The 12,695-nt window shown below is 40.3% G+C and overlaps 1 protein-coding gene across 1 annotated transcript in view; it reads left to right on the top strand.

Moving 5' to 3' along the window:
• The window catches only part of PTPRO (protein tyrosine phosphatase receptor type O), a 113,746-nt gene that overhangs the window by 70,569 nt on the left and 30,482 nt on the right, over positions 1 to 12,695 (top strand). Inside the window, exons 16-18 of the mRNA XM_075553329.1 lie at positions 2,930 to 2,998; positions 5,505 to 5,588; positions 11,851 to 11,886. Coding sequence (XP_075409444.1) covers positions 2,930 to 2,998; positions 5,505 to 5,588; positions 11,851 to 11,886 — 189 coding nt within the window. The remainder of the gene's footprint in view (positions 1 to 2,929; positions 2,999 to 5,504; positions 5,589 to 11,850; positions 11,887 to 12,695) is intronic.

Genomic DNA, 12,695 nt, shown 5'->3' with positions numbered 1-12,695 from the left:
GCAGACATACTAAGTGTGGGTGGGGGGCATTATAGTACCCAAAACAAGAAATGAGTGTGGTTCATTCTAGAATAGGAGCGATGGAAGAAAAGATAAATAGATTCTGGGTATACTGTTAAGGTAGAGGAAACAAAATTTACTAACAGATTTGATATAAAATGAAATCAATAACAAATTAAGGGAAAGCAATGCAGAAGTGGTTCCAGGGTCCTAGGCCCTAGCAACGGAGAGACTGGTCCTTCCATCAACGGGCTTAAGAGTTTAGGTGAAAAGCATGTCAAGCCTTCAGTTTTGGAAGAGAGACATTTGTGAGAATTTACAAGTGTAGGAGAGAAGCCCGGATTGAAGATATGAACTTGGGAGTTCATAGTATATAAGTAAATCTAAAGCTATCGACTGCATTAAATGCAGAGAGTAGATATACAGTAAATAGGAGAAAGGTGGCCTGGATTAAGTCATAGAATAATCCAGTGCAAAGAGTTTCAGTGAGAAATGAAATTAGCAACCAGGGAGAGTGAAAAGAGGCGATTGGAGTGGAAGGGAAGCTAAGAGAATCTGGTGGCCTGGTGGTCGAGGAAGGAATGTGCATTCAGGGGAGATGATATAGCTCTTACGTGAGTGCATACTTAGGAGCAGTAATGTGACAGCACAAAGTAATCCTAGCACGATCCTGTGCTCCTAGGTTTGCAGTGAATGTTCATGCATAAGGGTAATGGTGGCTGGGGTGCAAATGAAGTTAGCAATGGAAGGAGTGATATTTTAAAGGCAATTATTCCTTGGACATTTTTTTCTAGTTTACAACATAGACATTTAAAAGAGGTACTTTGAATTTACTCAACTGGTCATTAGATCAGGATTTCTAAACTTTTTCAGTCAGGTAAAAGCTAAGGTCTGCTTCAAGAATAATGCCCAAACCTATGGGCATATTTATAGGTTCAGCAGAGGGTAGCAGGTGTACATTGGGCCCCCTCATGCACACTCCCTCAATATAATAGCACCTTGCTCAGCTAAACAGTCATTCCATGATACCCACCTTCCCGACATTATCACTGAAGACAGACGTGTGCATAAGCAAACATGGTGAAGAAAGCTGATGGTGCCTGGCTATCAAAAAGATATAGCATCTGGGGTCTTAAAGGCGTTAAAGCAAACAAGCAGCCATCTAGCTCGGAAGCAACAAAACCCACAGAGAAGAAGCACACAGCCTAAGTGAATACAAGGTGTTGAACAGACCAGGTAGCAGACACCAGAGAACAAAAACCATCATTGTGTGATCACCTTCCTCACATAAACGCTGAAGACAAATGTGTGCATAAGTAAGTGTGGTGAAGAAGGCTGATGGTGCCGGCTATTGAGAGATATAGCATCTGGGGACTTAAAGGCTTGAAAGTAAACAAGCGGCCATCTAGCCCAGAAGCAACAAAGCCCACATGGAAGCAGCACACCAATATGTATGATCATGAAGGGCCGAGGAGACCAGGTTTCAAATAACAAAGGCAGGGGTGGTGATAAAAAATCACATCACTGTGAATGAGGGGAGTGGGTGATGGGGACCCAATGCCCATCTGTAGACAGCTGGGCATCCCTTGCAGATGGGTAGTGGGGAGGAGATGAGTCACTCAGGGTTCAGTGTAGCAACAATGAAACTCAAAACCTTCCTCTAGTTCTTGAACGCTTCCCCACCGCCACCCCCCACTCCCGCCAATTATCATGATCCCAATTCTACCTTGAGGACCTGGTTAGACCAGAGGATGCACAGCAGTGCAGTAGAGATCTGGAAACACAGGGAATCTAGGATGGATGAACCCCTCAGGACCAGCAGTGAGAATGGCGACACCGGGAGGGAAGGGAGTGTAGAAAGGGAAAACTGATCTCAGGGATCTACATGTAACCTCCTCTCTGGGGGATGGGCAGCAGGAAGGTAGGTGAGGGGAGACGCCGGGCAGTGTAAGATAAGATAAAATAATAACTTATAAATTATTAAGGGTTCATGAGGGAGGGGGGAGCGGGGAGGGAGGGGGAGGGTAAAAAAGGAAAATGAGCCGATTTCAGGAACCCAAGTGGAAGATGAATTTTGAGAATGATGAGGGCAACGAATGTATAAGGGTGCTTTACTCAATTGATGTATGTATGGATTGTGATAAGAGTTGTATGAGCCCCAATAAAATGATTTATTAAAAATATTTTTAATTTAAAAAAAATAATAATGCCCAAATCTCTGATTCAACTCTAAATTAAGTCCATGACTTTCACATAGAGAAAAACTAGATAAATGTGACCAATGAGGTATATATTTATGCATGATATTAAGCCAAAGATATAAAAGACATGAGAGTATGTTTACCTTCTTCTCAGGGTAGGAAAAAATAGTTGCAGTATTGTCTATAGACAAATTAATAATCAATATTTTGAGTATGAGGCACTGTAAAAGCCAATGAATTTGGACACATATCACTCTTGATACTCTTATCTCAAATGATTAATAACAGTGCATTTCAATATGAGAAAAAAGTAGTTCATGAGAGAAACCGTCAACCTCAATGTAACGTCATTATGGAAGAGAAATCAGGATGCTACAGAAGTCCCACAAAATACTTATTAAAAATGGAAAATCTGTTGTTTGTCTAGAAGAGTTTCTGCATTCTATGATTGAGAACAATTTAAATGTATTATATATATATACATATACATATATTTACACAGCACACATAACATACTATATATAGATATTATACCCCACTAGTTCGGAGATTCATTTTTGGGTCATAAACGCCTTTTGGAAAGGATTGTGGACTTTTGTCTTTTTCTCGTCTATTTGTACTGCAGTTTCATGCTGTGATTGATTATAAGCCAGTGATGACTTTGCCTATGTCAAGATACAAAGTATTCTGTTTGCCACTAACCTTGACCTTGTGATTCCTTCCAACAGGGAATGTGGAGCTGGGACATTTGTCAATTTTGCATCCTTAGAGCGGGATGGAAAGCTTCCATACAACTGGTGAGTAGTGTTTTAGAACAAGCTTCCAGATGGTTTAGCTCTGCTGTGTGTTCTCCAAATTTACCATCTTTGGGGGATAAATTCCTTTATCTGATGATCCTTTGAAAATGTACTTACAAAGGTTGCATCTTGCTTACAAAGCACGGTAATTGCTAGAGGTTTATCAGTTCAGAGTTTAAGAAAGGATGGAAGCCATTGTACAAACTATTGTAGGGCAGAAGAGCTGCAATGAAGGAATGGGGAAGACTGCCCTGAAGCAGGGGTGCCATTTAAAAGTCCCAGCTCAGTACCTGAAAATACGAGCCGCCATGCCTATTCAAAATGAAATGGGAGTGTACAGGCCGGGAGCCCTAGCCCTGCGCCTCTACTTACAGAAAGAAATGCTAAATCCAAGAAGAATGAGGAAGCATGGCCTCAATTTTCTTCATTCTCGGGCCTTTAGAAACGTTGATTAATGCTTGTGTATTAAGACAGTATGGGTAGGAATGAGCATTTCGGTGTAACAGCATTATTTGCATTACTTGGTTTGCTTCTCTTGCAAGCAATCATACATTGCACTTTTAAATGCATACAGTGTCAAATTAGCTAATAAACATGCTAAGCACAGGCTTACTTGTGCTTGCTTACTCCTCTGTGGTGAACAATCTCACATTCTTTTTGCCACATCAAAGATTCTGCTTCTAAGTAGGGCTGGCATCTGTCTCTCTCCCGACACCATAGCACCTTCCTTACAGAATCAAAAACCCTTTTCAAATTTACAATTGCTGATAGGGTAAGAGTGCCCGATAAGCGAGGTAAACACAGGCTTACTTTCAACTACAGTGAACAGTTTCACGTGTGTTTCATGAGGTCTTTTGGGTGAAAATGTTCACTACAGATTCATAAATACAAGTAAGCCTTTGCTTACCTTTCTTATTAGGTATTCTATCTATGAATAAGCAATCCTTGGTAAGTAATTTTCCCTGTTTTTCTAACCCCTCAAAATGGCTATCCTTTAAAAAAATAGATACAAGGGAATGGAAATTTTATTCTGTAGCATCAGCAAGGGCAGTAGGGTTTTATTCAAAATGCTTCTGTGAGTGGGCTTCATTGAAAGAGAATTCCTTTTGATAAACCAGCATGATGGGTCACTAAAATTTTAATATGAATGGAGTGTTGTTATTAAAATAATATTTTAAATTAGAATTTTGTTATTAAATTATCCAACTGTGGGGACAAAGAAACTCATTAAATCCTTGATGAGGAGATGCTAGGACACCTTCCTAGGTTTTTAACACTTTTATTTCAAAATCAGGACATTGACTCCCGATCAAGATAGATTTCTCTTCTGGTTTCCCTCTTAGAAAGGGGCCAGCCGCAGAATAGTGGTGAGTGGACCATTTAGAAATTGATGCGAGGACTTATGATTTATAAGAGCTAAATAATAACTGTCTGCACAATTACTCAAAATTCAAATAAAATTTACTTTCATGTGGCCAAACTGAGGTAAAGGAGAATTCAATTCATAACCTTTCTAGGAAACCAGGCCAATTCTCCTGTAGTTCTTGGCAAAGGCATTTTTGACTAGCATGAGCATTTTCTGGCTGAAAATGGATAGCTCGGTGGGAATGTGTTATAACTCAAGTGACAAGGTGACAGCACTCCCCCTAATTTTCAGAATAAATATGGGTGCAGCTACAGGTTATTTTTACATCTCCATTAATAAATGTTCTATTTTACAAGTGGTTTGGAAATCTGAAATTGGATTCAAGCCAGGCATTTTAAATCAGCAGTCAGAATTGGAATTAAAGTGAAGCCAAATAATTTTGCTTCCCCTGAGCTGACTATCAGTAAGATTACAGATTAGGCATTTGACGAGCAATTTAATTTGAATGACGGACTCCTAAAGATCATATGTGTCTCTGTTTTAAGAGTTCTATTTTGAAACCACACATTCATTTAAATTAAAAAACAGTAGAGAAAGTCACACCGAGTAGTTCAACTTTAAAAGAACGTGTCTGTAAATCTTAGAACAAGACTGACTCACTCTTCACTATAATCAGTGTTCAGTGATCAGTGTACATAAGCTGACCACATATTTCCTCACACAAACTGCTGTGTAGTTATTGAAGGATGTTCTATAGGCTTCTTAAAATAAGATGCAAGTGTTAGAGAGGTAAATCCCTAAGAATAAAAATCAAGATGACTAACAAGGCATTTAAGAGACTCCTTTAACTGAATGCAAAATGTAATCACCTAATAGCAGGCTAATTGACACAAAATAAGTTTAAAGAAATATATCTGATTACAATATGGTCATATGTGAATAAAGCTGATTTTGTTGATATTATAACGCTAATGCCCTCACATTTAAATTTCACAGAGTGGGATAATATTTCATTGTAATTAAGGTGCTTGTCATTTTAATTGATCCCGGTAGATAATTTACTGATATCTGTTCACAGTGTTTATTACTAATTCTTACCACTTTTTCATCTTTACATCTGTTATCTATTAATGCTCACAGGCGTAGGAGTATATTTGCTTTCTTAACCCTGCTACCCTCATGTCTTTGGACTGATTATCTTTTGGCATTTTATATTAATCCTTGGTAAGTGATCTTTTTTGGTTTTTTACTCTTTACCTAACACAGACTCTAAAAGTTAGCTTTCAAGTAAAAAAAAAAAAAGAAACTCTCTTGTTAACTATGTTTTCACCATCTAAAATTATTAATCACATATTAATATTAAAATGGATTAAAGAAGCTGATGGTACCAAGATGCTAACTATAATGTTTTCCAAATTCTATTTTCTTCTTGTGATGTTCTTGGCAAGCTTTTCTTCTGTCTCACCTGTCATTTGTTTCTTCATTGAGTCAGCCATGGACCTCCACCCTCATCAAGGCCTCCATCAACGAGACAGCTTAGATGTCTCAGAAGGCAGATCTGTGGTCAGGTCAAAAAATCCAGACAACTATCCTCTGTGCTTGGGCTTCATGGTTTCCTAATAATGCTACTCAATGAATATTGAACAACTTACTATGTGGAAAGTTCTTTGCATAATTATCTGGTTTAGTTCTTTCTACAAATCTGCATCCAGAGGTCTGTTTCTCTTCCTGAGCCTTGGAATTAAAAAAAATATCAGAGCTTCCTGGACTTCTAACAAAGAAATCATTGTCTCTAAATATTAATCCAGGATATTTAACTACTAAATTATGTACAAAAATGTAAATTTCCCTATGGAAGACGAATAGTGAAAAGCAAACTGGAGAGTTATTTATCCGAAAAGAATATTGATGAACTGTTCTTTAGCACCTTCAGGGTCAGAGTAAATACACAAGAAGGAACCAAACTCACTTCCATCAAGTCCATTCCGATTCTGACTCCCAGTGACCCTGTAAGACAGAGGAGAACCCCTGTGAGTTCCCGAGACTGCCACTCTTTATAGGAGTAGACAGCCCTCTTTCTCCTGTGGGGTGGCTGCTGGTTTCAAACTGTTGACCTTGGTTAGCAGCCCAGCACGCAAGCACTACACCACCAGGGCTCTAGTGTTTCACCATAAAAATTAAAAACTAAGAACTCACTGACAACTAGTCCATTCTGACTGGCTGTGCCCCATGAAGTCAGAGTGGCACTGTTTGTCTGGGTATCTGAGGCTGTGACACTTCACCGGAGCAGAAGCCTCTTTTCCTGCCATGGAGCAGCGAGTGGGTTCCAACCGCTGACCTGGCAGTTAGCAGCCCGGTGCTAACCCACTGACCTACCAGGGTTCCTTCACCGCAGTTCACGCCATAGTTTCAATAATTGACATCAGATAGTGCTCCAGATTAGGTCGCTCACATAAATTCCATTTGACCTTCATTTATTTTTAACTTGGCATTTACTACTAATCATCCCTAAGTATTCTACCTGCTATTGGAGTCTCGGCAAAACGCTCAAAATACCTTCCACAGTTTGCAATTAATTTGCAGGATGGGATTTTTCAGCTTAGATCAAATGATTTCATGCATGTTTGAGTGTCTGAGGAACCCAGCTTCCCACTTCGCCACCGCTTTTTGGTGTTCGACTTTTAGTACCAATGTAATAGATATTAAAATGAGATGACACATGCTTGAGCCCCCGGCTTCCCACCACTCTCACCAAACTTCCCACACTCCACCCAGTGAGAAAACCTTGAACTTAAACTGTCTTTTCAGCCCCATGCTAGTACGTAGGAGATAAATGCCTCGTCCCTAGTCCTTCCAGCGCCGGGTATTGGTGGTTTCAGGAGTAGAAGTCTCTCCTCGCATGTGGGAGACAGGTTAGCCTCGGATCCAGTGCCTTTCATGTGCAGGCCCTCGTCAGTCCACGTGTGCGCTGCTCGGATACCGAACAGGCTGTAGTGGAGCTTCTGGTCGCAGATGGACAGTGGGAAAGGGCCTGGCAATCTTCCCCAAACCAGCTAATGAACCGCTATGAATCCCCATGAGCCCACAATGACCTTCCAACCAGTCCTGGGGACGGGCACTGTCCCCTGCCTCTGAGCATGGAGTTCTCAGGCATCACAGTGACTCAAAGGCAGTTAACAGCATCCCCTCCAAACAGCGCAGAATCCGCACCGTCACTGAAATGCCTTGTGGGCGACCTTTTCTCTTCAACTACTGGCATTTTCCCGGGTTCAATTTGCTAAATAGCCGTGTTCCGTCCTCCTGTAGAGTAGCTCGTTGTCATATTTCACCTAACCTGCTAACAAGAAAACACAGCTCCGCCCCTTCCTTACCCAGTCTGTCTCCTCTCCAAATTGTCTTCCTGCAGAACTTTGTTCCTGTTGATGGCTAACATACCCTGGTTGCTTCTAGTGTTTTGTGTGGAAACCAAGATATTCTCTCTCTCTTTCTCTTTCTCTCCCCACCCCTCCCCACCCCCCACCCCCACCCTCAGCATTGCCCGAATCTTTTCCTGGGGTGGTAGCAGGATCCGGGTGGAGCACCACTGCCCAGCTAGGTTCGTTTCAGAATCGCATTCTGCAAGGATGTCTGTCTTTAACAACCTTTGATTGTGCTTCCCGTACAAGGCGGTCTAATTTGAACTAGAACTCACTGGATTCCATGTTATTAACCTCTTCCTAGCCACCCTCATGCTTCACTCAGTTGTTCATCTGCCTGTTCTAAATCCGCAGTCGTTGACACTGTAAGCATGAAGCTACATTTAGAGCAAATGCTCCTCTTTGTTCATGACGGCATGTGCTATTTGGAGAGTGATTTAACCCCTAAACATCGCTGTACCATGTAGGGATGGTTACCATTCAGCTCACGAAGGTGTAAGTAGCACTTGGGGAAATAGGGGATTGGAAGTTTTGTTGGTGTTTTAAACTGTTACAAAGTCCATGCCTCTGCCATTGCCTCCTAGTAAGACTCCTGTCAGCTAAAAGGGACAATAAAAGTGCATGTAACTTCCTTACGTCAATTGGGCTTTGATCCCTAGCTAATAGAAGTGAAAAAGGAAGACTAAAGGAAGTGCACGATCCTATATTCATATATGTTGTCTGTCTGATGGGTGCTGTTTGTCCATAGTCCAGAAAAATGCTGCCAATGAATAGGTGACACCCTAAGCATCGCCCCAAATGTCCCTGGACCGTGCGCGTGCGCAGCTCTTTCCATAATGTGCGCAAGTTCAAACCGCTAGCAATGTATAGCTTACCGGGCGACAAGTGACTTTTCTTTCACGTTGGGTGGAGAATTAGCACAGCAATTGGATAGGTGGGAAAAGTCTATCACTGTCACTACAATTCAGTCTCTCCATGTTCCCTCACACCCTCCGGATACAAACATCCTTCAGATATCAGGAATTCAGCTCACCCTAAGCAGAACAAGGAGAGGAGGGTACAAACCATTAAGAGTAACCTTATGACAATGTGTTAGTCCGGGTACTTTAGAGAAACAAATCCACGTAAACTCATATATAAAAGAGAGTTTTATATAAAGGGTAAGTGCACATCGAGAAAACATCCCAACCCAGTGCTGCCCAAGCCCACAAGTCCAACATTAACCCATATGTCCGACACCAAACCACAACGTCCTCCTCCATCTCACAAAACACACTATGATGATGACTGCAGGAGGATAGCTCAACCAGTGAATGTGTAAGCATCTCAGTGCTGGCAGATGTCTTGCAGGAAGTGAGCCTTGCCAGCTGAAGCAGGTAACTGGCTAAGGCAGCTGCACCCTGGTCCGGCCATCCCAAAGCAAGAGACCCGAGAACTCGAAAGGCGTGGTTCATGGAGCCATTTATCTCTCTGCCCTTCAATTAACCCCACATGTGTTTATCGGCTAGGTTGGCACAATGAACTAACTAGCTCAGACACTAAGGATAGAGCAATGCCATACAAACCATGGAAGAACATTATATTTAAAGTTCATTTATGGTGGATCAGATGGAAAGAAAAAAAGAAAGTTTCTCTCCTCCATGAATCAGGTTTCTTCCCAGCACTTGAAGAGTTTCAGCTTAATATTCCAGCACTGAATTTATTCAGTGTTACCACCACGCAGACGTTTGTTTCTTCCCAGTCTCCTTTAAAGTCTGTTTGGATAGGAAAGGTGGGTTTTATGGGGGTTTTTTTGTTTTGTTTTTTTCACTTTCAACAGCAAAATATGTTGGCAGCCTCCCAACTTTACCAGAGCTGTTAGGTAGCTCTGCTTCCAGCCTGCTTTCATAAAGGCAGTACTATGTGTATTGGCTTTTACTAAGCAAATTAAATATAGGATTCCTAAAGTTTATTTGTGTGTGTGTGTGTGTGTTATTGTTTGAAGTGAACTTGTTTGTCCCAAGACTCCAAGTCCACTTCAGTGTCACTTTCCTCCTTTTTTCTTTAAGCCCCTCAGACCACTGTTTAGGTTTGAGGGCGAAGGAATCTGGAGGGACCTAAAGTTTATTAAATCCACATCTCAAGGGCTGATTCAAAATCAATACATAGTTTTTTTCATGATGCTTGTATACAACTGTTTATATTAAAGTGGTTTTGTTTTTTTAAGTATATTTTACTGGGGGCAGGGAGAGGGATGGGGGTTAAAAACTCAAATGTCTCTTTTCTCTAATTTTAAGCATGGAAGACAAGAGGACAGGAGAGCACATTTTTAAAGGGGGGTGGGGGAGTGAGGGTAACTATGAAATAGACAGTCTTCATACAGAGGTGAGAAGACATGAAAACCAGGAGTCGCACCTTCTTTGGGGGATATTTCCTGCATCACGTTCTCTCCATCCGTGAGTCCTACTTTTTTCCCACGGACTTCACAAGCCCTGCATCCAAATCCTTAATGGAATCACTAAGTGAAATAAGGAGGGCCTTTCTTTGCCCTCATTTCAATAAGCATTAATAGACCACCCTCTATGCATCCCATTAACTCTAAAGGCCTTGGGCAGAGAGTGGGGAAGCACCTTCTAGCAAGGGACATGGACGTAAGTGACAAAAATACCGTATGAGAAATACTCCATTGACAAAATGCTCTGAAGTATAAGGGAAGCTTCATTCTGCCCAAGGTTCTCAGGAAGTGCATGTACACAGACAGTCATACTTTTTTTAAAAAACATTTTATTAGGGGCTCATACAACTCTGATCACAATCCATACATACACATACATCAATTGTATAAATCACATCTGTACATTCTTTGCCCTAATCATTTTCTTTTTTTTCTTTTCTTTTTTTACATTTTATTAGCGGCTCATACAACTCATCACAATCCACACACATACATACATCAGTTGTATAAAGCATATCCGTACATTCTTTGCCCTAATCACTCTCAAAGCATTTGCTTTCCACTTAAGCCCTCTGCATCAGGTCCTCTTTTTTTCCCCCTCCCTCCCCACTTCCCCCTCCCTCATGAGCCCTTGATAATTTATAGATTGTTATTTTGTCATATCTTGCCCTATCCGGAGTCTGACAGTCATACTTTTAAAGATAAATCAAACAAATATTTTGGTTCATGTAAGTACTAAGCTTATAATTTGTTATTTGCTATGCACTTTTACTTTCTGAAAGTTTGGGTGATCCTATTAAAACATTTTAAAATCTTTAAAAGTTGTTTATGAAGAATTGCTTACTATCATATCACTCAAACTCAATTTGGTATCAACCTTTATTATTTACCTAATACAATAGAAATACACACAATGATGAAATGTTTCAGAAGATTCTATCTTCACATTATCTAACTTGGGTCGGTTTTCTTATTTATGGATTAAAACTCAAAGCCCAAACCCACTGCCATCCAGCTGATATCAACTCGTAGTGACCCTAGATAGAGTTTCCAGGATTATAAATTATTTCCAATTAAGTAGGAACAATTTCATCACAAAAACGGCACAAGATGCATTTCAATACTGATAGCACAATTTCATATCCCTCTGCCATAATGTCAAGAAATATTATTGTAGTCTTTAATTAGAGAAAAAATATATCCACTCTCCCACCATTAACTCTTCTTTAACCTTTCCCTCTCCTTACCCCCTCCCTCCTTTTGCCTTTACAATCTGGGGGCTTTAGGCACTAGCTGTTTCTATACATTTACAAATCATTTTAGCAATTTAGAAACCAATACTAAAAAATGATATCTCTAGAACTCAGAGTTTTTACTATTTATGAAATATAAAGTATGGATATGTTCCCTGCAATCTAGTCGAAGTTGAAAAATGAATCTGAAGTTATTATCATTACCTTCTCATTAAAGGAAAAGTAATTAAACAAATCTAAGGTATAGTCAATGAAAATTAAATAAAATTGAGGTTTCTGATGTCACTATTTAAAGCTCCTTAGGTTTAATCACTATGTTAATCAGTTTTTTTTCTTGCTCTGATGAATTTGTCTTTCTTTTTCTTTAAAAAAAAAAATCTCAGGAGTAAAAATGGCTTAAAGAAGAGGAAACTGACGAAGTAAGTTCCACTTGCAAGATCATTTTGTAAAGTATTCTCATTCATAATGCTCGTATCTTTCAAAATCAGAAGGTTGTGCTCGCTAATTGAAAGGATGCTCAAGGAAGAGGCAAGTGTATGTTTCCACAGCGAGGCACAGTGCGAGTCAGAATGCTTGTCAGTGAAGAGAACGCACAGCACAGAAAGCAGGATGCGATCAAAGCGCAAATCGCTGTTAGGGATTATAATCACCTTGCAAGAGGTTTCAAAACCTATGAAAATCTATCATCAATGTTGTACACAAACCTTTGCCGCCTTGTACTTTATAACGAGCTGCTTATTGCAGGAAGAACAAAGCTTTTATTTCATTGGAGGCTGCAACAAATGTGAGAAATGGTGGCTGGGGGATCCTTTGAAGAAAGAGAAACGATAATTACTCTAGATCGCCTGTGGTTTCATATCGACTGAATTGTGAAATCATAAGAATGATGATTCTGGCAGGTGAAAATTAACCATCAGTGGATTTCAAGAGGCTAATTAGTTTATCACCTCCAGGCCTTTTCTTAGTTAAACTCTACATGTAAACAGTGGATTGCTCCTATGAATAGGGCTCATTCTTGATACTTGCTTAGGATAGAATGTTGATGAATTAATGTAAGGAGGCAATTAGGGACTCCCACCACGGCTGTACTGGCCATGCTGGAGGGAGAAAAGTCATAGCATATGTAATCAAAACAAAAGTGGACGCCAAATATGGTTCTGCTTTGCCTTGGTTGGTACATCATTTTATGGCACACATAAATAACATAATTCGGTTTTTTCCTACATCC

The sequence above is a fragment of the Tenrec ecaudatus genome, chromosome 6, assembly GCF_050624435.1.
Source record: "Tenrec ecaudatus isolate mTenEca1 chromosome 6, mTenEca1.hap1, whole genome shotgun sequence".
NCBI classification, from domain to species: domain Eukaryota; kingdom Metazoa; phylum Chordata; class Mammalia; order Afrosoricida; family Tenrecidae; genus Tenrec; species Tenrec ecaudatus.
This window is presented reverse-complemented; position numbering and strand designations above follow the sequence as displayed.